Source organism: Thermobia domestica, chromosome 3 (genome assembly GCF_964235325.1).
Source record: "Thermobia domestica chromosome 3, izTheDome1.hap1.1, whole genome shotgun sequence".
NCBI classification, from domain to species: Eukaryota; Metazoa; Arthropoda; class Insecta; order Zygentoma; family Lepismatidae; genus Thermobia; species Thermobia domestica.
This window is the reverse complement of record NC_137456.1, coordinates 242,184,891-242,212,761: the sequence shown is the minus strand read 5'-3', so window position 1 is coordinate 242,212,761 and position 27,871 is coordinate 242,184,891. Positions and strand designations below refer to the sequence as shown.

The window sequence follows — 27,871 nt, the reverse complement described above, 5'->3', positions numbered from 1 at the left end:
GTCATAAAGAGAAACAGTAGCAAGCTGTTTTCTATCAATTTAGTGTTTTAAGGAAATCATACGATCTTCAACCTCCCCTCTTTCTCTACTAAAACCGAAAAACGGTACAACTGTACTACAATCTCCAGATTCACTATAGGTTATTATAAAGCAGGAACGGAAAAATGAAATCTTTAACTTTTACGTCCCACGTTTATGGCGGTTAGGCTAAAGGAGACGGTGATGATGAGACATGAGTGAAATGGTGGAATGAAGAAAGTGAGAGGAAACGGGAGAACCCCGAGAAAACCCACGAGCACGGTGTTTGTTCACAACAAAGTCCACATGGAGCGAGCTGGGATCGAACCAGTGACCCCAAGCACCGGAGGTGAACCACTGAGCCACTGCGCCCCCAGGAACGGTAAGAGATTAATCGTTCGAAGAGTATGTTGAATCTCGAACTTTATTCCTCTAGTACGATCGCTTTATCAGTTCTTTGTTTCTATACTATATGAATTATGTAATCCTAAAACAGTGTTTCACATCTAAGACTTGGGTGAGCTAATGTTACCCATGAGAATCGTGAACTTTCTGGTCTCATCTCCTTCGAGAACGAGACGAGAATTGTCATGTTTCTATGCTCGATTATCATCATTTTCGAGACGAGACGCAAATTTCTCGTCTCTTCGACAACACTAGAAAGAAGTTATTTTCATAAAAAAAATCTTTATGTTAGACTTCAGACGAAAACTGTTACAAGGTAAATGAAATGGGACATCAAACAAAGGAACTAGGAGCTAAACGGATATTTATTTCTTAATCAGTAAAACAAATGAGCTTTCAGAAAACTGAGAAACGAACTCCTCATCATAACTCGTAAGTAGTCTGTCATTGTTGGCAGGTCAGTTGCCCCAACTGAGAAGTTTCAATGTTTCATGATCTTCAGCTAACCTTTTCGTCTTCACCTACGATTTTAATGTTTTGATATTGTCCATCAATTCCAATCTCTTTCGCCCCCTCTCTCTCTTTCCTGCCACCATATCCTCTAGCACGTTCCTCCTAAGTATAGTTCCTACTTAACCAATGTCGCAACCAGTTTCTGTTTCTCTTCTTAATAATAACTAAAATTGTTCTTTTCTCCCCCACCATTTCTAACATCTCATTCGTTTTCCCCTCGATCGATCCAACTAATTCTTCTCTACACCCACATTTCGAAAGCTTCCGGTCATTTTTCACCATTTTTACATAATGTCCTTATTTCTGCCCCAATGTATTGTATTACAGTTAGTGCTCTCAACGGGTCGGGTTGAAGACCGACCCGACCCGACTGACCCGAACCGTGATACGACCTGACCCGACAACGCGACCCGAGCTGACTCGGTTGACCCGACCCGAGCTGACTCGGTTGACCCGACCCGAGCTGACCCGATTGACTCGACCCGACAACCCGACCCGAGCTGACCCCACTGACCCGACCCGACAACCCGACCTGTTTGAGAGCACTAATTACAGTACAATACTCCAGACGAAGCACTTTTTGTCTTTATTCAAGGGTCCACAAAATAGTAGATCCTATTTTTTTCTTCTAAAAACTTCTTTCGCCATTCCTATCCTTGCTTTTATTTCACGTTCGCACTTCATATAATCACTAATAATACTAGACAGGTATCGAAAACGAAATTCAACATACTTAAATTAATATAACCTGGAATTGAACTCGTAATCGTAGCTGCGATAAGAAAATCCTTGATAAGTAATCTTAGTCCCATTAAAAAGAAAGTTTTACTACATCTTACATTGTTAGAATTAAAATTTTCAAATTTCAAATATCTTAACAATATGTGTGTTTTCTATTATCTTACTGTATCCATGTAATTTAAGAGTAATATTTTTGTTTTTTGGAAGAAAATTTTTATATTGCGGGAGTTCTATATCTTTACATGCATTTAATTGGGGGGTTGCATTTAGGAAGTGACTCTTATAATTTAAAAGAAAAAGGTACTTATCAGCCATAACCACCTACATCCATAACCGACAGTTCGGTAAGTTGTGAGGTTTGTTAGAATTTCCAAATTATTAGAAGTATAATAAGTAGTGAGATCATTGTTTGTAATTCGACCCAGACGAAAAACTGGAGTGTTATTTTTTTAAAATATATTGAAAGGTACAAGGTGTTACAATTAATTACAGTGCCTTTACTCATTACTTGTATGTACGCTTATTTTTTTTTTTAAAAAAAAGATCTCTTTGCATTTTTAAAAAAAATCTCTACATTTAAGTATAGTATCGAACATATGGACAATCAAATTATGTTTTACAAGGTGGTTAAAGGAAGGGTAAATTCGGCGTATTAGAGATTGTTGAAGGTAAATGGATCAGGTTTTCTTACAGTAGAAAAAAAATTGTTTTTATTTCTTGCCTTCGGCGTCGGTAAGTTAACTTAATTTCACTAAGGATCTTAGGCTTTGCTCAACTTACCTACCCTTTAAAAAAATCTAGCGAATAACTTAAAGACAAGTTGAACATTAAAGAATGTAAAAATAAATCAGGTACTACCTACAAAACTCCATTACATTAACTAATATTTTTTTTTAATCTTTTGTAAAGTGTGTAAATTTGGGTGCCGAATTATGTGTAAATTCACCATCCCCTCTTCTCCGATATCCGTCTATTGAAACAAGAATTGGTTAGAGTATCTTATCACTTCTGGTTAAGATATTGAACCAAGTCTACCACAAGAATTTTATTTATTTATTGTATACTCACACTAGAGACGCCTCGAGTTGAATACTTCCAAGTAGATTCCTGGCAACATTACTGACAAGCAGTTATGATAACCAAAATTGCCCACAAGAGATTCTTGTCTGTCACTGACACAGGACATTGAAAACAGACGAGTAATTCGAGAGTGAGGATTTTGAATTTGAAGAAAATTTACTGACATCCATTTTATTTCTTGAGATACAATCGAAAACTACCCAAAGATACTTTTGTCCATGTCACTGGTACAGAGGACATTGAAAACGGCCATGTAATAGTAATTCGAGAGTGCTGCTTCTGGTCTGTTTGCCGATAGGTATTTTTATTTTTTTAGAAACAACCGAAAACTATGAAAATACTCCTATGTTACTGACACACGATTTAGTAAACGGCCGACTAATTCGAGAGTGATGATTGCGAACCTGAAGACAATCTGCCGATAGCTATTATATTTCTTGGGAGGCAGAATCTACACGATGCCGATTCGTACTATATCATTAGGACACTGAAAACATCCGTGAGATTTTTACGAATCTTAGGCAGTTTGTCAACAACTGTTCTCGTTCTCTAGATCTTTCGGGTGTTACAAACAGCATGATGATACTGTGGCTCGGTTGTAGAGCAATCACCTTTGGTGTGATGGGTCCCTGGTTCGATCTCCGGCACTCGAATTTGTGATGGACACCAAAACGTGTGAATCAATGCTTCCTTGAAGCAGTGGCGGCACTACAGGGAGCGAGGAGGGGTGATCGCCACCCCAATATTTTTCTCGTCCCCATTAGCCCCTCCATTATCTTATGTACAACCACAGAATAATAATTATAATAATATGTACTGTACAACTGATACTAATAATATTCAAAACAAAACAAGTGAGATTGCTTCGTCTCCCCAAAATATTTCTTTCCAAGCCTCTTGGCCCCCTACTATTACGAGCCTAGCGCCGCTACTGCCTTGAAGCATCTCTTTCCCAAGAATTTCTGGCAACGTTGTTGCTGGGTCCTCCTCAATCTCCTACCTACTGTACTCAACAAAGAAGAGGATCATTAATATGTAATGACCTTTGCCGTTCGCGTGCAGGAGACATATTTATTGCATTTCCTTGTTTCGCAAATTTAAAGGAAGAAAAAGTTTTCATATCAACCTTTGTTTTCAAACACCTGTAATAAAATGGTCAATTCAGCCCTTGTCCTATATAACAACATTTAAAGTTATAGGATATATATATATATATATATATATATATATATATATATATATATATATATATATATATATATATATATATATATGTCACGCAACCAATATACGAAGCCAGTTACAAAACAAAAAAAAAGTAATTTGTGGAAGAAATGAGCTGATACAACCTGTTGGAAACAAGGCGACCTCTTTATGATGCGAATAGATTTGAAATGAAACGTATCGATCTGGTCCTGTGATATATTTGTCCTTATTTCGAGATAATAGAATCATTTAAGTATAGTGTAAACAAGTTGTATTGTTTCCTTTTCATCTCGTTCAGCTTTACTTTTTTTTTTCATTTCAACGTGTACGTCTCTTCTTTCTTTTTCATAGTTCCTTATGCTTATTGAATTTAATCTATGCTAGATTACAGTGCTTGAAGGCGCTGCTCTAAGTTTCCTTTAAACGCTGTTAGCAAGAAGTGTTGTTGTATTCATACCAGTGGTGGAATGGACCATGAATCACTGCTCACTTGGATCACGACTTTTGTCATGGTCATCCGGGACTGGGCCTTGTTTCTCAGACCTGGACTGATCCGATGACCCAGACAGATTCAGTGACCCGCATAGACTTGGAAGCAGTCTAAATATCACCTTCCAGTGGTGGATTGTGTCATGGGTCACCGGGTCACTTGGGTCATAACTAGAGCAACCCACATTATGCTTTATTTTTTCTTTAATTTGCTTTATTGTTTTCCAAATTATGCTTTATTATGATTTATTTTTTTTAATTTCAATCATTGTTTTACATTAATCGTGTATAATGTATAATATTTACTATACATTAAATATTCTAAATATATTGATCTATTTATTAATATTTTATACAACCAGTTTCTTTCATATTTAATGAACTTTCTACTTAATGCACTGTAAAGAGATATGTTTTACTCGAGTCAGTTTTTTCTATCACTTGTGTACGCCTTAGGGAAAGTAAAAGATGCCATCAAAAAGTACAAAAAGTGCTCAAGTTTAAGAGGTACACATAACAACATAGTATAGATTCATTGTTAGCGGAAAGTTTTCTTCTTCTTTTCCTTTTTTTCTTTTCTCTACATCAAAGGATTACACGGAAAAGTTTACAGAAATAAAAATAAGCTTTTCATTGTTGCAATGCTAAGTTCTCAATGATTTTCTATTGTAAATATTAGTTTTAAAAAATATTAATACAGTATGTTAACCTTGCAGTTAAACAGAATTTTCAAAGAATTGTTCTAATAGAATTTTCCAAGAATTGTGCTATATATGTATTTTAAATTATGTTTTATGCTTTATTTTCTAAAATTATGCTTTTACAATTAGTTTCTTCTGGACCCTTAGACAACCACAACCATGTTTATGGTACCAACCATATTTGTGAATTGCTGTTATGCTTTTTATGCTTTGGGGTTGCCCTAGTCATGACTTTTATCTGGGTTATCCGCGTCTGGACTTTGGTTCTCACTCAGACCTGGACTGATCCGATGACCCAAACAGACCCAGTGACCCGGATAGACACGGAAGGAGCATAAATATCAACATCCAGTGGTATTGTCTGTTCACTCTAGGATGGAAGATTGTTTACAAACAACAATTGTAGTGCGAGCGTCAAAACCTTGCTTCTCACCCCTACATGGTTAATTCATGGTTGCCAGGCACATGAATCTCCGAACCGAATGTACCTACTTCCGCACAGTCATGGACCAAGTGCTATTACTACATAAATTGCTGCTTTTGAGATGACTGAGATATTAACGTTATGAAAAATTGAGTTAGTTATTATGTAATACAATCTTACATATAATGCACACTCAATTTTGTACAAGTGTTCTTGTTCGAAAGTGTGGGAAAACCTCGTACGCCTGGCAATATTGGAAGATGGCAGTTTGTGTTGTAAACAATAAACAGAGGTAGCGAAGACCGTTAGGTTCGCTGGACAGCGTTGTTTTCATGATAAGGCGACAGAAACATATTGTACTGATTGTAAACAAGGGCTGGGAATTTCGATGCGAGTATAGGTGGAAATATTCTCCCCACATATTGCCTGTTGGTGAAGGTTTGCAATGTTGCAAACTGCTAAGTGTAGACTTTCATACTAATTGAACGAGCTTTGAGAAGGATTAGTATGATGCAATAATTAAAAATACTAACAACCATAGACTTAAAGTATTAGGAAATAAACCATGCTGCTGTAAGAAGAATATAATACACATTAAATTAAGTGTTCAAAGTACAATATAAAGCGAATTTTAACATTTAAACATTTCAAAGCTGTACACATTTGCCCTGTTTGGGTGCCCTTACCAGACACCGTGCAACACGAAAAAAGGCATTAAAATAGGTAGATCGAGCGTGGGCATGAACGCGGCTCTGGCCGGTATTCCTTATTAAGGTTTTCCTCAGTCCTACGAGGTGAATGACTAGATAGTAGCTTCTGTAAGGCAGGGGCGGATCCAGGACGGAATTCTTGAGGGCGGTGGGTTTTAATACTGCTACTTAGAGCTATTTTTAAGAGCTCCAAACTCTGGGATTGGGTTTTATTTAAATATATAAAATGAGAAAGGTTCCTTTCCTGGGGGCAATCGCCATGATCGCCCCCCTGGATCCGCCACTCCTGCAAGGCCAGAATTGGGCCAAACACCGAGGCCCCAGAATTGGCGGGAAATATATCTATTCCTTCAGAATATTATGTTGTCAACACTTCCACAAATATTATGGTGGTGGGTTCCGATATCCCTTTTTCGTTTATGTGTGTTTAAATTCATTATGAAGTAAATGTAGAAGTGTTTCTTTCATTCTCTTTCTTTCTTTCTTCTCATCTTTCTCATCCTTGCTCTCCTTTCCCCACCTTCTTAAAATATGAATACTATCCTCCTGTAATATTGTTTCTCTCCACGGCCCAACCGGTTTAAAGAGACCAACCTGATATAGTTAACTATTAGCAGAAGTGTACCAATAAATTCACATTAGAGACAGCGCCGTAACTTATATTTTTTTCTGGGGGGCAAGCATTAATATGTGTATTTGGGCCTCCTAGAAAAAGTTGTTTTTCTCATTCTTGGCCCCCCCTCTTTCTAACTTTTTCTTACTATTTATGCCCCCCGGAGCCTGTCGGCCCTCCCTCACGGCAAGGTCTGCGGGGCCGTTACTTACGCCCTTGGGCCCATTCCATACATGACAAATTAATTAAGGGGACAACATTGACAAATCTCAAAGCCATACGAATAAATGTTATTTCTAGGGCCCCTAATAATAGACATTTCTTACTGAAGTGGGCACAAGGCTCACTTTTGTTTTATTTACCTTTTGTGCACTGCTTTATGTAATGTAGTGAAACTGTTTAATGCTTCATTTATAATTTCATGTTCGTATTGTATATGGATTAAGAAAATTTCGTCTCCAAATGGGCCCCTTCGAACGGCGGGGAACCTCCCTGGGGGGAAGTTGCCCCTCCCCTGTCCCACACAAGTTACGGTCCTGATTAGAGAAGAAGTAAACTCTTTCGAAATTTACGCAACTTGCAAATACCAAACCCTACTAGTGCTAAAATTGATGAGTTAGTTCCACTGTTACAACTGCTATAAGGGGAAAGTAGGGGAAGGACTGCTAAGATTCGCTGGCCAGGTTTTGTGTCAAAACACAGCGCCAAGCTACAGTGAACGGACAATAGGATAGGGCATGGTCACCGGATCACTTGAGTCACGACTTTAATCCGGGTCATCCGGGTCTGGACCTTGCTTCTCAAACCTAGTCTGATGCGGTAACCCAGACAGACCCCAGTGACCCGGAATGGGGCTCAGAAGCAGCCTAAATATCAGCTCACAGTGGTGGAATAACCCGGAAGCAGCTTAAATATCAGCTCCCAGTGGTGGAATGGGCCATGGGTCAGCGGGTCATTTGGGTCACCAATTTTTTCCGGTTTATCCGAGTCTGGGCCTCGCTTCTCAAACCTAGTCAGACACGGTGGCCTAAACAAACTCAGTGACCTGGAAGCAGCCTAAATATCATCTCCCAGTGGTAGAATGAGCTACAGATTACCGGGTCACTTTGATAATAAATTTTGTCCAGGTCATCCGGGCCTGGGCCTTGCTTCTCAGACCTGATCTGAGCCAGTGATTCAGGCAGACCCAGTGTTTCGAAAGCAACCTAAATACAGAAAATTTTATAATTTACTAATGATGTTCACTAGTCGAGCTCGAACATTCATTTATTTGATTCTCGGTGCGACATTTGTTAATCAAGATACCATGTGTTGAACATTTCAAATATAATTACTTGTCTTCCCATACTGAAAAATAATACAGTGATATTTCAACGTAGACTATACAAAAATATTGAACAAAATACTGTTTGTACTTTAATGACATCTTTATATTCTAAACGACAAGTTGTACAGATTCACTCGATTATACCTGGACGATATCTCATAAGAAAAACAAATTGGTTATCTTATTTGTGAATCTCACGCGTTTATACTCTGATAAACCTTGTAGTTACCTTTCAGTGCAATGCCTTGACACATACAAACACGAACAACAAGTGAAAAAGAGAATTATATATATTTAGTGACAGAGAGGACAGAATCGTGTTTGCTAGAATTACATTAGCAGCCTCGCACATACTCCCCATATGTAAGACGTTTCGTAGTGTTCGGCCTATACCATGATGGGTCTGCCCAGATCAGACCAAGTCACTCCGGGTCATAGATCTATTATGGTGAGACCATATCACTGCCGGTTATGGATCTGTCCAGATCAGACCGGGTCACTTTGACTCATGGGTCTATTCTGGTTAGATCAGATCACTTCCGGTCATGGGTATGTCTATATTGGACCAGATCACTCCGGTACATGGATCTATTCGGATCAGACGAGATCACTCGGGTACATGGAGCAGTCCAGATCACCGGATCTGGTGAGTCATGGGCCTGAGTGCCTCTGGGTCTTCCGAATCACGTGCCACGAAATTTGTAACTTATTTCATCATAGTTCACACATCTTTTGTACACATTCAGGTCAGTTTATATGCCACCTACTCACTGCTCGTGTTGTACTGCGTCTGCGTAACCACATTTCTTCACCAAATGGCAACGTCGTGTCACAGTCTTCGTTTCACTCGCCTAGCCCGCATGCCATTGGCTGTGTCCCACGCTTCAGAAGGGCTAATTTTTCTCCTTCCATTGGGCCTCAGGAGTTAACCCAATCTCTGTAAATGGATAACTGAGATTGGTAGATGGGAGGGAATAACGCCTCCTCTATGTGTGGAAGACCAGAAACTATGGAGCTTCACATCTACAGACTGAGCCCTTACATCCAACTGTAGTAGGTTTGCGTTTGTTCCGAACAAGCGGGCGAAGAAGGGGTAGACCTTTAGTGCGTTTGCACACGGCAACGATAATATCGGTGGAACCACCGATAATGTCGGCGGTGAAATCGACTTCAATGTATTCAAATCGTAGCTTGCACACGCCACCGATATTATCGGCCTATCCTCCGACACGCAGATGCTGTCGGCCAAGCCCCCGATACTGTCGGCGGTACTGCCGACACCGACTTTGTCGGGGGCAATGTTTTCTTATGATTGGATGCACACGCCACCGATAATGTCGGCCGACCAGCGGGTTAGATGAAGAGAGTGAGTGACAAAGTGCTGTGTATTTTTGTTTCGTTTCTTGTCTTTGGAATTTTGTTGTTTCCATTTTTTCTATTACAATTGTATAATATTATTATTATTATCTTGTCCTATAAACAACTTCGGAACAGCTTATTATTTTTTTACAGTCTCTGTTTTGGAGTAACTAATTTCCTTTATTAAATAAATATAAAATGTGGGAAGTCTGAAGAGTACTGGTTTCCCTCTAAATAGCTATTACCAAATAGAATATAGGAAATTTAGATAACCAATTTCTTGATTATTTTCCACTCCTTTTTTATTTTTGTTCTTTCTCTCTCTCTCTCACACACACACACACTCTTTGATGGTATATTTTTTTAATCTATTAATGTTTTTAAATTTTAATACATTCTGGAAATTAATTTAAGCGTAATTTTCAAAGTTTGATACACTGAGAACATAAGCATATGGAAAAAATCCTGATTATTATTACTTTCTTTTATTTTCATCAGAATTGCGTGCAAATCGCTTTTCCCGGTTCCACTCAATAAGCAATGATTGAATAGAATATTTGTTGACAAGTCAAAGTAGAATTATTATTATTTTGAAACGAAACCAGTACAATCAAACACTCTTTCCAAAGCTCCAAGGACAAGTTACTCATTTGGCATTTTCTGAACAATAGGGATGTGACTTCATGCTTCACTTGTTGCAGATTTTTTTCTCATTTCCAAAACTAACCCCAAATCTCCCCTTTTTAAAAATAATTTGTAGAATGGCAATTGAAAACAAAGGCCAAAGCTATGTATCCAAATTTTCCCTCTCCCCTTTGTACCGGGATCGACCTCCTGATAGAGTTCTGCAGTTAAACTACAGTGACTGAATGAAAAGGTTGTGTATTATTGCATTCGTATCTTTCTAGTTTTGCTTAGATTTTTAGAGATGGCAGGAATTTTTCCATTCGATATTTTTACCCTTATTGAACTTGTGGAATGTAGACTTTGCATATGGGATAAGATAACAGACTCTTTCAAGGACAGAATTGAAAAGCAAAAAGCATGGCGAAATGTTTATCCAAGCCTTGCCCAGGATTTTGAGTTCATGGACAAAAAGAAACGAGAAACGACAGGTATGTATGCAACAGCGCAAATCTGTCTTCAACATTGGGAAGGGGGGGGGGATAAGATCATTCCCATATTATACATATAGCGATGTTCAAACTATTTCTGTAGTCGAGAAACAATGCTGTGGAGGATCAAGGGAACAGAGTTGCCTTCAACATTGGGAGGCGGGCAGATTTGAGGCTTATTCTGAGTGGACATTAATTTCATCTCACTTTCCTTTCTGGCGATCGGACACAATCAAATTTCTCTCCCAAAAAACACATTTCAAATCGGATTATTGGGGGGGCAATCTCCCCAGTTCCAAGATTGGAGGGGGCATGTCCCCTTCATCCCCCCGGGATTTGCGCCAGTGTATGTATGGAGCAATGTAAAACAGAATTACTAATTCGAATCTTATCATTTAATCTACTATGACATTAGTGTTAATTGAATGGAAAACAAAATAATATACATACAATATGTAACAGTGTTCCAACAAAAATTAAAACTAATATAGTTTGCAATATACAGCAGCATCAATTCTCATCGAAACGAAAATAATATGTTTACAGCATCTATTTAAAACGACACTGTTAAATCTAAGCATGTTTAGGCATAGGCCTGTTTTTTCTAAGTTTTGTACCGTCCTCCACACCTCTTCAGAACAGTTTTTGTAGTCCTTGTTTTAAAAAATAATTTTCCCAATTATTATTTTTTTTATTTGTTTTCATATATGGAGAAGATTTTTTTGGGTGTGTTTCTTACTTCGCTCATCACCGGCAACGATATTGTCGGGGCTTCCACCGATATTGTCGGCGACGTGTGCAAAGTACGCCGACACCGACACCGATATTATCGGGACTTCCACCGATAATGTCGGCGGTGAAATCGACTTCAATGTATTCAAATCGTAGCTTGCACACGCCACCGATATTATCGGCCGATCCTCCGACACGCAGATGCTGTCGGCCAAGCCCCGATACAGTCGGCAGTATTGCCGACACCGATTTTGTCGGGGGCAATGTTTTCTTATGATTGGATGCACACGCCACCGATAATGTCGGTCGGCCAGCGGGTTAGATGAAGAGAGTGAGTGACAAAGCTCTGTGTATTTTTGTTTCGCTTCTTGTCTTTGGAATTTTGTTGCTTTCATTTTTTCTATTACAATTGTATAATAATATTATTATTATGTTGTCCTATAAACAACTTCGGAACAGCTTATTATTTTTTTTACAGTCTCTGTTTTGGAGTAGCTAATTTCCTTTATTAAATAAATACAAAATGTGGGAAGTCTGAAGAGTACTGGTTTCCCTCTAAATAGCTATTACCAAATAGAATATGGGAAATTTAGATAACCAATTTCTTGATTATTTTCCACTCCTTTTCTTATTATTTTTGTTCTTTCTCTCTCTCTCTCACACACACACACTCTTTGATGGTATATTTTTTAATCTATTAATGCTTTTAAATTTTAATACATTCTGGAAATTAATTTAAGCGTAATTTTCAAAGTTTGATACACTATGAACATAAGCATAAGGAAAAAAATCCTGATTATTATTACTTTCTTTTATTTTCATCAGAATTGTGTGCAGATCACTTTTCCCGGTTCCACTCAATAAGCAATGATTGAATAGAATATTTGTTGACAAGTCAAAGTAGAATTATTATTATTTTGATACGAAACCAGCACAATCAAACACTCTTTCCAAAGCTCCAAGGATAAGTTACTCATTTGGCATTTTCTTGATTGTGATCTCAACAATAGGGATGTGACTTCATGCTTCACTTGTTGCAGATTTTTTCTCTCATTTCCAAAACTATCCCAAGTCCCCCCTTTTTAAAAATAATTTGTAGAATGGCAATTGAAAACAAAGACCAAAGCTATGTATCTAAGTTTTCCCTCTCCCCTTTGTACCGGGATCGACCCCCTGATAGAGTTCTGCAGTTTAGCTACAGTGACTGAATGAAAAGGTTGTGTATTATTGCATTCGTATCTTTCTAGTTTTGCTTAGATTTTTAGAGATGGCAGGAATTTTTCCATTCGATATTTTTACCCTTATTGAACTTGTGGAATGTAGACCTTGCATATCGGATAAGATAACAGACTCTTGCAAGGATAGAATTGAAAAGCAAAATGCATGGCGAAAAGTTTATGCAAGCCTTGCCCAGGATTTTGAGTTCATGGACAAAAAGAAACGGGAAACGACAGGTATGTATGCAACAGCGCAAATCTGTCTTCAACATTGGGGGGGGGGAGGGGTTAGATCGTTCCCATATTATATATATAGCGATGTTCCAATTATTTCTGTAGTCGAGAAACAATGCTGTGGAGGATTAGAGGAGCAAAGTTGTCTTCAACATTGGGAGGCGGAGAGATTTGAGGCTAATTCTGAGTGGAAATTAATTTCATCTCACTTTCCTTTCTGGCGATCAGACACAATCAAATTTCTCTACCAAAAAACACATTTCAAATCGGATTATTGCGGGGGACAATCTCCCCAGTTCTAAGATTGGAGAGGACATGTCCCCTTCATCCCCCCGGGATTTGCGCCAGTGTATGTATGGAGCAATGTAAAACAGAATTACTAATTCGAATCTTATCATTTAATCTACTATGACATTAATGTTAATTACATGGAAAACAAAATAATATACATACAATATGTAACAGTATTCCAACAAAAATTAAAACTAATATAGTTTGCAATGTACAGCAGCATCAATTCTCATCGAAACGAAAATAATGTTTACTGCATCTATTTAAAACGGCACTGTTAAATCTAAACATGCTTAGGCATAGGGCTATTTTTTGCAAGTTTTGTACCGTCCTCCACACCTCTTCAGAACAGTTTTTGTAGTCCTTGTTTTAAAAAATAATTTTCCCAATTATTTATTTATTTATTTATTTTGTTTTCATATATGGAGAAGATTTTTTGTGTGTGTCGCTTACTTCGCTCATCACCGGCAACGATATTGTCGGGGCTTCTACCGATATTGTCGGCGACGTGTGCAAAGTAACCCGACACCGACACCGATATTATCGGGGCTTCCACCGATATTATCGTTGCCGTGTGCAAACGCACTTAGTCTTACTAATCGATTGGTCCATAAGTCTATATGAAGAAGTTAATTTAGACGGTTTTCGTCAAAGTCTGACGATCGTTCTAACAATGGCAAGTCAAGTTGGTTTTTGACAACGAGAAAATCATTTTCTTGCCGTATTTTCAGTAATGACCAGGGACGTAGCCAGAGTTCTGAGTTTGGGGGGGGGGCATATTTACAAATGGAATAACCCATATTTTATTATATATACTGTATATATACTGTAGTGTACTCAGGATAATTCACGGAAAATATCGTTTGGAAACTCTCCGATAAATTGTCCTAAATTAAACTTTAACTACTCTTTCGGGGGTTAGAAGTGTGAACCTTTCTTGCGAAATGCGATAATGAAACAATAATTCAAAAATTATGTATTAATAATGTTTACTCACGCAAAAACATTATAAAACGCAATACTTCATACAAATACTTTTTGATACATTTATACATACCTTTTTGCCTTATACCTTTATATACTTTGTAGCTTGGGAAAATAGTTACAAATAATATAGTAACAGACGTTCACTACCCAAAAAATGCGATGAGTTCTATGAGACTACCTAAACTGAACACACAGGCTATCGAGACGTATATTTTAGCGTTAATTTTCAAAGATCCTGATTTCCTTTATATATTATACTGTAAACAATTACGGTCACATTTACTGACCGATTACCGTCAATTCTGGCTGCCAACCGATTACCCTAAAATTTACAGTATTACTGTAAAATTTATGGTTATAGGCCACAAAAAGGTCGTATGCATGCCTATTACCATAACTTTAATACTAATACCGTAAATTTTAGGGTACTCTGTTGGCAGCCAGAATTGATGATAATCGGTCAATAAATGTGACCGTAATTGTTTGCAGTGTAGTACATTTTATTGCTTACAAAATCGTTAACGTCTTCCGTGCGTCTCAAACATAAATCAATCCAAGAGGCCTACAATTATTTGAACTTCTGTGAACATAAAAAGAAATCTAATCAACGAAGTACATATATAATAAAATAATAATTGGTAAAATATTGGCCTAATATTACAACACTATTTTCTTTAATGCTGTTCTTGCATCATCTGACAACGTTTTGCCACACCGTATTTACAAATTACTTGCTGAACACAAACTATGACGCCTATGCAACGACTTTGGGAATATATCAATAATTTTATCTTCTCTTGTTCTATTTCAAGTGCGACTAACGCTGATGTTCTGTCCTAACCAGACTTACAACTGAGATATGATTTGAACCTTTCATGCACGCTCAAAGAACACTCACATGAAGCTGATGACACAGGTAGCGTCAAGGTTATTTCCACCAAATTCGTAGTTGGGGGAAAATTGGCTTGGGCAGAGCAGCATGCAGGTCCGAGATATTTGTAATTTCTTTCCCCTTCATAAGATATTATACATAATTTTTTATAACAATGAATTCATGTTCAGGAAAATCTATTTCGAATTTCGTAGCAGACTCTTCCGTTGCCTCCTTCATCAAGAACAGTTTTGATTTAGGATGACATGCTTGAATGCCACGAATTACAGATATATTTTCCTTACAGAATCGTCTGTCAAACTCGTTCGCAATGTTGTCAATCACTGGATATAGGAGTTTTGTACGAAAATTCGCTTCAGTATAACCCTGTGTTCTTTTCTTCGAAATACTACCCGAAACCAGAAAATCTTTTATATTACTATTATTACGCTTTTCTCTGCTCTTTGGTTGATTAAAACATTCTATACAATTTTGTTTGACAAACTCCTATGCTTCAGTGTAGTGACACAATGAATTTTCCTCTGTTCTAAGTTATTTTATGGCTTCAACAACCGAACAAATAAGTAGCTGGGCGTTTGCTAGGGTATATCTTTCCCTTGTAGAAAATTATTCAGGCCACTACTAATTCCCAAGAACTTACTAAAAATAATTAAGCATGAAACAGTTGCAAATGATTTCAGTTTGTTCACAATACCCTCAGCTTCAGTAGTCATCTTTGCATCCTTTCCCTCTAATGCAAAGATTATAGCTCCATCATTCTTTTTATAGCATTCAGTGAATGAATATGTGAAGCGCAACGAATGTCTAAAAGATCAGATATACTGGACTGCTCCAAACCTAACGCTGTCTGAGCCTGCTGTATTCGTCTATGAGCTTTTACGACGTAGAAATAATTATGCAAAGTCTGCAATAAATCAAAAAATGTATTTATTTGTTCGAACTAACCCACTTCTACAATAAATTTAACTGATGGGTACTGCAATGGATATATCAGCGAGGGGATGAGACTTTCGAAATTACTTTTGCACACCACCTATGTGGCCTCTCATAACGCTCACCCCATCGTAAGCCTGCCCAATGCATTTTGAGTCCTTATTAACACCTACCGGTACAGAAGCCAAAGTTTCGATAATTGTTTTCGATATGTATTCAGCATTTACCTCACGAAGTTTGACAAATTTCAAAAAGTGCTCTATCGGTTTAGAATTTTTCACATATCTCACATAAACACTAAGTTGTTCAGAAACATTAATATCTCGCGTTTCATAGCCATAACGCTGAATTTTCTAGCGGCACTTACAATGACATTGATGATTTCCTCACCGCAGCAAAAGATAACTTCATTTTGAATTTCTGGGGATAAATAAGTGATATTCCCTGGCGCTGTATAATTCTTTAAAAAAAAATCAAAACGTCGTAACAACTCAAACGTTTGCAAGAAATTCCCTTTATTTAAACTGCTGTCATCTTCATCGTTGCCTCGGAAAGCCAATCCCTATCGACCCAAATGGATCACAATCACCACTATACGATTTAAGCACTCTCGACGGGTTCTTAATTCTTCTCCAGATGCGTGGTTTTGCAGATTCAGGACATCTCCAGTTTCTTTGGACTTCTGAAAGCAATCATTCACATGAATGTTTTGCTGTGAGATGCTAGCACATTCCTTATCAACATTTTCCTAAGCAACAACACGCACCTTATCAGTTTCACTGAAGGTACTCACCAATTGCTTATCACTTTTTTCGTGTGAAATAAAATATCCAGATTTTATAAATATCTCCATATTTAACTTAATTTCAAGAACACATGCATAGCAAACTTAACAGTGCGGATTCCACGTTCAGTAAGAAAATAGACTCTTTCCCGCTCAGCCACAGTTGCCAGCGCCAGCACAGGTAGGGGTATAAATAGTTTACATATTCTATCCTCCCCTGTTTTGCCAGAATCTCTGTTAAATATAATAAAAATAAGAAAGTAAATCTACACTCAATAACTTCTCGTAAAACAATTAAAATATACTATAAGATACTATGTTGCAATACCCAGCAATGTGGGAGAAGTATTCTCCTAGCCTTTGAGTCGAATCAACTTTTCATTTTTTTTTTTCTTAGTCGGTTATACAAAGTACATTCGTATTGCTTTTTAACCTTAGTACTTCAAGGCGACTATAAGGCTGGAATCACTCTAAAAGCTGGAAGAACCTCGCAATGTTAACGAAGGCGACGGTGTAAAAGTTATTACCGTTTACTTTTAACGTTTAAGAAATACCTATAAATGGATTTTTTAAAAAAATCTTAAAAATATGAATAACTTCAGTTTACTATGGATAATTCTTTTATTTATTGTCGGATAAAAACAATCTGTAACATATAATTTTAAATAAATATTTGGGGGGGTCAAGCCAAGATTTGGGGAGGCCGGTGCCCCCCCGGGCCCCCCTTAGCTACGTCCCTGGTAATGACACTAACTCCACTAGTTAGTTGTCTTCCTCCCTCCCGAGTACCAATGTGTCGTTCAGTTTCATAGAGTGTGTCGCGAATTCTTTTAGAAATTAAAAATCACGAAACATATATTTGTAATAATTAATTTAAAATCAATTTTGAGATATATTGTAACAATCAACGTTTCCAGCGGCAACAACTGTGCTCAGTACTCTACAGAGTACCTACTTTATAACTTTATAACTTTTGCTCTTACACTTACACTAATGCAGTATGCGGCAAAACAAACAGTAGAGTAATTTTGGGCAATATGGGCAGTAAAAGAAAAATGTTAAAATTTATCATATATATTAAGATATAATTTGACAACAAATATTACAGCAATGTAGAAGGATATTTTGTGTTTTCCCTTATAGAATTTCTTTTCAAAAATATTTGAATGGTTGTCGGGAAAATAAAAATACTAACCTTACACGTACTATAATTGCCCATATTTAACAAAATGTATGTGTAATATTGGCAGGCATTATGGACAAAATGAGCAGGTACCCCTCTTTGGTACTTAAATTATCCATGGGGGCCGCGGTGGCTCAGTAGTAGAGCGTTCACCTCTGGTGCTTGGGGTCCTGGGTTCGATCCCAGCCCGCGCCAAGTGCACTTTGTGGTGGACAAACACCGTATGCGTACGTTTTCTCGGGGTTCTCCCGTTTCCTCCCACTTTCTTCATTCCACCATTTCATTCATTACTCATCACCGTCTCCTTTAGCCTAACCGGCATAACCATGGGACGTTAAACTCAAAGATTTCATTTCATTTTTAAATTATCCATGATCAAGTAAGAGCAAATATAATAATGGATGCTCTTATATTACATGCATCCATTATCAATAAGAGCAAATGGTAATAAATACTTAACAAATTTAAGCCGTACAATAACACTATAAAATACATGAAAGCATTAAAAAGAATATACACAATGTGCATTGTAATAGCCTTTTTTTTTTCGTATAATGTAATGCATCGAAACCAAATGTTATAAATTTAAATGTATATGATATGGTAAAAGAAAGATATAGTTTTTGCTCTAGTGTTTCAGTTTACTTCCAACGTAAGTATCATTTGCTATTGCATTAGGATTAGAAAGGCCAAGCGCGAAACCTATTGACTGTCTTTGTCATATTTGCCGATTTTCACCACGTTTGTAATCAAATATGGAAAACCAAAGTTTAGTTAAAGGTCGACCATTATGATCACGGATTTACATACTTGGCACAAACTTGTAATGTGTATTCTTTCGGTGGTCTTATGAGAGCAGGACGCCGCCACCAAGGGGGCGCCGGGACGATAAATAAACAAAATTCAAATAATTCCAATTCTTTTGTCATCTTATTAAATGGTATTTTTAAAATTTAATGTTAATTCAGATATTTTATTAATGATCAGGCCACGGCTAAGAAAAATTACCAGTAATGTGAAACATCGTCTAGGATTATTCAACTGGAACTCTCTCCAGCCATCTGTGAGAAGAGATTTTGTCTTGGAAGACTGACCGAGATCTGCTACTACTAACTTCTTATGCGTAAGACAGTTTGGTATAAACTGAAGAAACTTCAGTAGAATTCAATAACATTTTTTTAAAAAGTCCTATTCCGTCTAAGAAATGCTCAAATAATAGACATATTTACGCTCCACAGTGACCCAAAGACTGTGGAAAGACTTATTTCATTGGCTATACTAGCTATTGAAAATGATGAAACCAGAAACTTAGATTTCAAGGAGATATTGTCCACATTTTCTCACAGAAAAGTCAGAAGAATGCTATTTGGTGTTTAAATAAAGTATGTAATTATGCAGTTAATTTTGTTCACTTCTATTGTAATTTATTAGTATTTTTATGTTATCATTATATAATCTTAACACTACATGTTTTGGAACAACGTATCGTTAACATCGTCTTGCTGAACAAACAATAAGAAACCACACATTTTGATTTTGAACATAAATATTATAAATGTAGGATTAAATTGAATCAAAGACCCACAAATAATAATTACAAACGTCACCTGAAAAAGTTACTTTAGTTATCCAACGCTATGATAACTTTACTCAAAAATTTATATTAATCGTAAGGAAAGAAAAGCTTATTTTGTTAGATTTTAACGAGTCAGAATGCTACAAAGTTTTTGTTATCACTTACACATTGGACTTTAATATTTGTATCGTTATTTGTATATTCTATGCTATTATTAAATCTAGGAGTAAAGAATAAACTCAGCTTGTTTTTCATAACACAGTGCGAGGGGTAGGGATGTGCGCGAGTCGAGTCGAGTCGAGTCAAGATTTAAGGCTCGCCTCGAAAGTATGTTTGTGTCTCGACTCGACTCGAAATTCGAGTCGAGACAAAATATACGAGTTAAAATATACGCATACATCAGCCAGAACATAATGACTACCTACCTAATTGTCAATATGTCCACCTTTGGCACGGATAACAACGGCGCCGCGTCTTGGCATGGACGCTATCATTGACCGATCCAGGATTTTCTGAGGGGGGTGCATCAAATAACAGCCAGTACATTTGAATTAAAATTGAGTTTTTTAAATGCCTTTAGGCATCTTTGGTGTGAAATTCTAATTAGTTCTGTTCTACTGTGTGAGTATGATCAGAACACAATAAAAATAGCTTACTCTTTGGAGGAATATGAGTTTATCGTTAAAGGTTTTGGAGAACAGAATCTGTTGTTGCTACGCAAAGGGCATTTAGAAACAAATTTACCTCACGTTCTGCCCCAGACAAGAACATATATCGCTAGTGAATAAATTGGAAGAAACAGGATCGCTTCTGAGTGAGATATGGAAGCATCGGACCTCGCAATCGGGTGTTATGGAAGATATAAGTTATTGACTCGTTAGTTCGTTAAGAAACCTCGCCGTCGTTTGTCACAAGAAATCGGCTAAAACTATTCAACATGTGATTTATGGGTGTTACCACAAACAATTCGTATTTTTCACTAACAATTTGTAGTCTGCAATTTCGCATCAAAAATCTAACCTCATTCTAAGGTACACTGGCGAATACTATTATAGCTGTTGTTCTTGAGGCGTGGTCGATATTACTCCCGCTGAATTTAAACCAGTAAACATAGTCCCATAAATCTCCCATCCTTCCTTGATCATTTGCCACAAACCACATGAATATCGGACTTCAGTGAGAAATTCTAGACCTAAATGAAATCCACGAGTTAAAAAAAATAACCCTGTATATTATCTGTAACTCGTGATATGCTGCAACACATTAAAGCCTCAAAAATAGTTTGGGGAAGCGAATAATCCAGAAGTTATGTAGCCCTATTGCGTTCATGGGAACGAAAACACAATAATTATAGCTATCCCAAATTACTGTAGACTGGCAATTGCTCATTCAGAGAATTTATGAAGTTCACTTTATCGAAATAGTTTTATACAAACTAGATAATCAAATGTTATTATTATATTTGAAGTACTATCAAATATCACGACATTAATTATTAGTTTTAATTAACTGAATTGAGCTGAAAATTAAATCTAGATCTCGAAAGATTAGCTATTAAGTTTATGCGTTCTGAAGTAATAAATGCTGGAAATGGTTTCAAGGCTGTTTCTGAGTGAATACTTTCTTCAAAATAATATTAAAAATTATAGAAAAATTTTCGAGACATTCCAGTCGAGTCGAGATTATTACGAGCGGTCTCGACACGACACGTGTCTCGACTCGAAAATTCGAGTTGAGAAATACGTTTGTCTCGACTCGTCTAGAATTTTACAAAGTGTCTCGACTCGTGCGCACCCTAGCGCGGGGCGAGCCTGGGAATTTCCGCTCCGGGCGCTTACAATCCACACGACGAGAGATTTGTCAGTTGGTTGTAGCCAATTATTTGAAGTCAGACAGAGGCGTACTTTGAAGTAAAATATAATTTTTTCGCTTACAATATTTTTCAAAACATTCTCTTTCAAGATGAAAAAGGTATGTATAATATGAAAATGTTTCATTGTTTATCTAACAATTGTTCACTACATGTTTATTACAATTGCCAATTTTATGCGTACAAAATGAATAGGCGTGTATTATACGTAATGACAATATTTAGTAATTTGCAACACTGTAGTTAAATGCAATCGGACAGCTCCATCCTTTGCTGTGTAGTGATAGTGCAATGTCTGTAGATTACCATAAATGAGCTAACTTTTGTATTCAAAAGATTATAATGCATGAATTCCTTATACTCATGATACTGATATTTACAAACAACAAAATGTGTAAGTCAAATAACGACAGTTACTCACCTTTGTTTTTCAAAATAACACAAAATAACAGCACAACCGCCGTGCACATTTGTATCCAGCTTTTAACTGGTGTACACAATGTTATCAAGTAATAAATTCAGTTTTGGATTAATTCTGGTATGAGTAATGATATGAAAACCTTAGCTCTGAAAATATTATCGAACTGCCCATATTAGCCAAAATTACCCTACTGAAATTCGCGTACGGGTGGCGCGCAGGTGCAGTGTGGTACAGAGCCCTGCACAGGCCGGGCGCGCCCGGTTCGGCCCGTTTCAAGTAATATCAAACTGGACCGGGCCCTAACCGGGCCGGGCACATATCGGGCCGAGCCGGGGCGGTCCGCCTCGACCCGGATACTCTGAAAGACGGTTCGGAAACTGATGTTGTCAGCCTATTTGTTTTTTTAATGTCCTCCTCCACTACCTCTATTTTTGCAGTGTTCGTACGGTCTTACTGTCAGCCTATGTTAATCGTAATGTGTTTGGGAAACTGACTCTTTATTCAAGACTGCGATGTACTGGTAATACTATTACTATTACTACTTCTACTACTACTATTACTACTTCTACTATTACTACTACGACCACTGCTAATACTACTACAACTGCTACGACTTCGCGTCAGAGTTGACATGTCTGGTGGTACCGAACTTACCTTCTAAGTACAGAATAAAATGGAGAAATGCTAGTTATTATGGCCGGTCTGCGTAGAATGTGAACCGATGCTTGATCTACGAGGGAGAACAGTGGCTCAGTAGAAAAAACACTCACATCTGGTGCTAGAGGTCGTCGGATCAATCCCTGCTCATGCTATGTGAGCTTTGTGGTGGACAAACATCGTGTGCGTGGGAGTTTCTGGGGTGGTCCCGCTTCCTCCCACTGTTTTCTTTCCACCAGTTCATCCCATCATCATCCATACAGCCTGAGCCGTAGTTACCTAAAGAACGTATGATAAAGTCAAGTACTTGACCTAGTAAATAGAATTTGGTACGCTACGATTGGACCACGGAGGCCAAAACCATGAACTGGCGTGCTCAAAAGATCAGTGCAATTTGTAGTAATGTTCAATTAGCAAGGCAAATATCGAATGGTGTTACATGTCCATGTATTGTTTATAGTATGATGCTACAAATATAACAAAATATAATGATCAAATAAATCACCAAGTCGCCAGGGTCGACTAGGTGTTCCTGGAACGGTGGCTCAGTGGTTGAGCGTTCACCTCTGGTGTATGGGGTCCCTGGTTTGATCCGAGCTCTCGCCAAGTGAACTTTGTGGTGGACAAACACCGTGTGGGGGGTTCGAGGCGCTCTCCTGTTTCCTTCCACTTTATTTATTCCACTATTTCATTTATTTCTCACCATCGTCTCCTTTAGGCTAGTTGGCATAACTTGGAACCTCCTACCAAGAAGAATAAACTAATGGATTGGGAAGATAGACATTCAGTCTCTGGGGAATTTGATGATGAAGTAGATATCTACCTCAACATGTCATCATGTGTAAGAAAACTAGATATACTGCAGTGGTGGAAGCAACAAGAACAAACATTACCAAAATTGTGTAAATTAGCGCGTCAGTATCTCGTCATCCCTGCTTCTAGTGCGTCTACTGAAAGAGCTTTTAGTACTCAGGAACGGAGAAATGCTCTAAAGCCTGAGACTGTTGACTCTGTTTCCGTGCTATTCGATGCGTACAAGGACATACAGTAAAGCGATGTTCATTTTGCACTATTGGTTTCTTAGGAAACCTTATATTTTCATTTTCTTAGTATCAACTATCCCTGTGATGTTAAGAGGCATTTTTGATAGCTGATATCTATACATTTTTCATTCAGGGAACTTTTGAGGTATTTGAGGGTTTTTGTTATTATTATTGTAGCATCGAATTATAAAGAATACAGGTACATGTAATATGATTTGGAGTCTGCCGTGCTAATTGAACATTACTACAAATTGCGGTAATCTTATGAACACGCCAGTTCATGGTTTCGGCCTCCGTGGTCTAATGGTAGCGAACCAAATTCTAATTAGTAGGTCAAGAACTTGACTTTCTCATATGTTATTTAGGCAATTACGGCTCAAGACGTATGGATGATGATGGATGAATTGGTGGAATGAAGAAAGTGGATGAAAACGGGCTAATCCGAAAACTCCCACGCTCACGGTGTTTGTCCACCACAAAGCTCACATAACACGAGGAGGGATCGATCCGACGACCTCTAGCACCAGATGTGAATGCTTTACCTACTGAGTCACCATTGCCCCTCGTCAAGCATCTGTTCGCATTCTACGCAGACTGGCCATAATAACTAGTATTTCTTCGATTTTTTTCCTGTACTTAGATTGTAAAGTATGTACCACCAGACATGTCAACTCTGACGCGAAGTCGTAGCAGTTGTAGTAGTAGAAGTAGTAGTAGTAGTAGTAGTAGTAGTAATAGTAATAGTTGTAATTGTATTATTATTATTATTATTATTATTATTATTATTATTATTATTATTATTATTATTATTATTATTATTATTATTATTATTATTATTATAATAATAATAATAATAATAATAATAATAATAATAATAATAATAATAATAATAATAGCAGTAGCAGTAGTAGTAATAATAAGAGTAGTAGAAGTACAGTACTTGACAGTCTTGAATAAAGAGTTAATTTCCCAACCACATTACGATTAACACAGGCTGCCAACATTAGTTTCCGATCCGTCTTCCACAGTGTTCGGGCCGAGTCGTGCCGGCCCGGCTCGGCCCGGTTTGTACCCGGCCCAGTTAGAGCCCGGCTCGAGATTCGGGCCGGGCCGGGCCGTCTTCGGGCCTGGGTTTGCAGGGCTCTGGTGTGGTATGAGCTGTGACCTGTGAGCGCCACATTTGTGCTCAGTTGTGTCTGGACTAGCGTAGTGTGCACTGTAGTTGGCAGGAAGATAAATGTTCCTCATGTCAAAGGAAAAGGTACCGGTATTTATTGTTGAGGAATATTTCCGTTCATACGGCGTCGTTCAGCGTCTCAATGCAGGAGATGATCGCGCACGTCTACTGTATTGTCCTGAAGTATAATTATGGCGTATGAAGATGAAGATTTCATCAACAACATGTGATCCAATTATGAAAGCCACGTGTACTTTGATCACTACATTAATCGACACTTGATTATTGACCCATTCTTGCATGATTTGCGCGGTTTCTACCGCACCAAAAATCTTTCGTTACAACAGTGGATGCAGCAAGAAGAAGCTCTACCCGCACAGCAAGTAAGCCACTTGCCCTTCTGCCCACAAGAGTTCGAACATTACTTGATTTCTCATAGAACATATTTTCCATATCCTTCCCACTCCCCTGACCTCACGGCTCCAGATGCCTACATGTACGGTATGCTGAAGAAAGCAATCTTCTGAATAGATAACCCCCTACTACTATACCGGAGTTCATAGGCGCCGACTTTGGGGGGCAGGACACTTTTAACCCCCAATATTTAAAGGTGGGGTCCTCGCCCCTCCAATATAATCCAGTCGAGGAAGAATTAGCAATGAAAGCATTAATTTATGTCGTAAACTTCATCGTGCCTTTAGTTCAATATTAGGAACAACATTCTTATTCGATAGAAAATGACGTTTTCAAAACAGTCTTTTCAATACAGCACTGAAGCTTCAACCAACACTCTGGCAGCACTGATATGAAAAGTAAAGATCAATGTAGTGTGCAAAGTTGCAGTGAAGTTTCCAAATTTTGAACTTGAATTTGTTTTAATACCTTTAAGCGAATTTGACTTAGGTCGTGAATTTAGTAGCGGAGTAGAGGACAGAGATATGGGGGAAGGAAGGGGACCTTCATTAAGCAGTTGATAGAAAACAGCTGAATTTATTCATTATTTGCCCCCACCCCCCAATATTTTCTTCAAGTTGGCGCCTATGCCGGAGTTAAAAGAGAAGATTCGGTCTTTTGTTTTGTCGTTGCAGCAACTCGTGTTCACTAACATTTATCAATCTACTGAACAGTTATGAAGAATATTTGCGACATAATGGTCAACATTTTGAATACATAATGTGCTGTACAGGAGCGATCACTCTTAAAGTTACAATATATGTTGAGTAACATTGCTCTTGAATTTACAATATAGTTGATAGCCATTCAACAACATTTTTTTAAATGTGTCATTATGTTGTGAAACAAATAAATAAATAAATTTCAACGATGTGATTTCAGTACTGTTTGTTTTGCCGCATTCTGTAAGTGCAATCTTAAAAAAAAAAAATGACCGAAGAAAAGAATTTTAAGAAAATATTGAGTACCGCAATTTTAAAAAGACAGCAATATTTATATAAGGATCTTATCTTACAGATTCACATACTATAATTGTTTAGGACTTCAGAGCTTTAGTGGAAAAATCTTACAATAAATTAATAGATAAATATGGAAGAGGAAATTCTGCGCTTCGAACATCATCCTCCATTGTGGACTGTTTTAAAAGTATTTGAATTCTTGTTGAATCATAAAAAGTTTATTGTATTTTTAGTATTTTTATGGTTTACAACAAATAGTGCATTAGAAATTCGAAAAATAATGAATAAACAGGACGATTCTCCAAAACGGAAGTGGAAATTTGAGAATATATTCAAGGTTTTCAGTTTGTCCTATCCAGATCATGAACATGACAATTGGTTTCGTATCGTATGTACAGCTGTTATCCAAGCAAGTAAGAATGTTACATTAAAGTTATGGATGATAAGTAAAATCATTTTCCGGAAGCATCTGACGCCTTATTTGGTTCCATTTCTTTCATTCATATACTTGAAGTGTGTCAATGGCTCATACCAGGCAAGGCTGAACAAAACAGAATATCTGGTCTCCAAGTATCATCAAACGATCACCACACTGCAAGAGGATATGAAACAATTAACGTTAAAGATTATGGCATTTGAAGCAGAACTGTTCGAGCGAATTACTCTGTATGAAGAAAGGGACTGGGAAAAACTAAAGCAAGTCTTCGAGGTTCATGATAGACATAAGAAGGTAATCGCTTTTCTCGAAGAGCAGTGCCTTGATCTGGCGAACATAATGAGAACTGTCATAGGAAACGTTAACTTATCTAAAGTTGGAAACAAGAGTACGCTTGATCCAAACCAAGATGACGCTGATTCAACCTTAGCGTCCTGTAATGGGTAATGAGTGAAGAAAAACTGAAAATTATATCTGAGACTTGCCAATTCATTGCAAGTTATTATTCTGTTGCATTATGAGTAATAAATAAATTACAAAGTAAAGACGTGTTACGTAGTATTTTATTGAGATCGGTCGTTTCCAATTGGTGGATGTATGACCTTGAATCACGCTTTTATAATCTAGAACACATACACAAAGAGAAACAGAATGAATAAAAGAGGGAAGGGATGAGGTAAAGAACGGAATAAACAAGTTCGTAGTCATGGATTCACGAGTTGTATACCTGCAAAACCATCGACTACGTTATCGGTGTTCTCGTTCGTCTGTTATCATTGTCTTTTAATCAAAATCGAGTTACCTACCAGCTTCTTCCCCTCTCAGTGCGTTCTAGTGCGAAGGGGAGCACGAAATTGTGACGTCATATATGATTCACTTGGAAATGACTGATTCAGGAATAAAAATTATACTTAACCTTTTCAAAAGTCAAAACATAATCTTCTACTTCTAAAATTGTGTTTGTTCGATGCATTCAACATTCCTTTTCAATATTGGGGGAATGGGGGTCTTTCAGAATATTTAACTTACGTTTAATGTGTCATCTATAATAAATATGGCTACTATCGGGCTACACACACTTAGAATCACAAATGCTATTCCATTGTTTTTGGAAACAGTTCTAAGTCTATGAAGCTAAGCACGAAGCGTGTCCATAAAGTACCGAAGATTTCAACCTGCATAACAGGACAAGTAATATTTTGTGGTGTATAAGTTAGTTATACAGCCTTCCACATCCAAATTTTCTGTATTTTGTTTCCTTTCGAAAATAGTTCTTTAAAATATCAACATACTCATATACTGTATATAGTTTGATCATTACTCCA

General features: G+C 37.4%; 2 protein-coding genes and 1 long non-coding RNA gene across 4 annotated transcripts in view; 2 read left to right on the top strand and 1 right to left on the bottom strand.

Moving 5' to 3' along the window:
• Window positions 1-27,871, top strand: part of LOC145680996 (uncharacterized) — a 1,339,336-nt gene that overhangs the window by 1,215,720 nt on the left and 95,745 nt on the right. The window lies entirely within an intron of this gene.
• Window positions 1-27,871, bottom strand: part of LOC145680997 (uncharacterized) — a 597,524-nt gene that overhangs the window by 518,565 nt on the left and 51,088 nt on the right. The window lies entirely within an intron of this gene.
• Window positions 1,861-27,096, top strand: LOC145681601 (uncharacterized). 2 transcript variants are annotated; one of them, XM_081753224.1, is made up of 2 exons: window positions 1,861-2,021; window positions 26,169-27,096. In XM_081753224.1, the coding sequence occupies exon 2, from the start codon at window positions 26,241-26,243 to the stop codon at window positions 26,991-26,993; it is 753 nt and encodes a 250-aa protein (XP_081609350.1). In that variant the 5' UTR covers window positions 1,861-2,021; window positions 26,169-26,240; the 3' UTR covers window positions 26,994-27,096. The 2 variants fall into 2 exon arrangements, with proteins under 2 accessions (XP_081609350.1, XP_081609351.1); XM_081753225.1 differs by having other exon boundaries at window positions 1,868-1,977.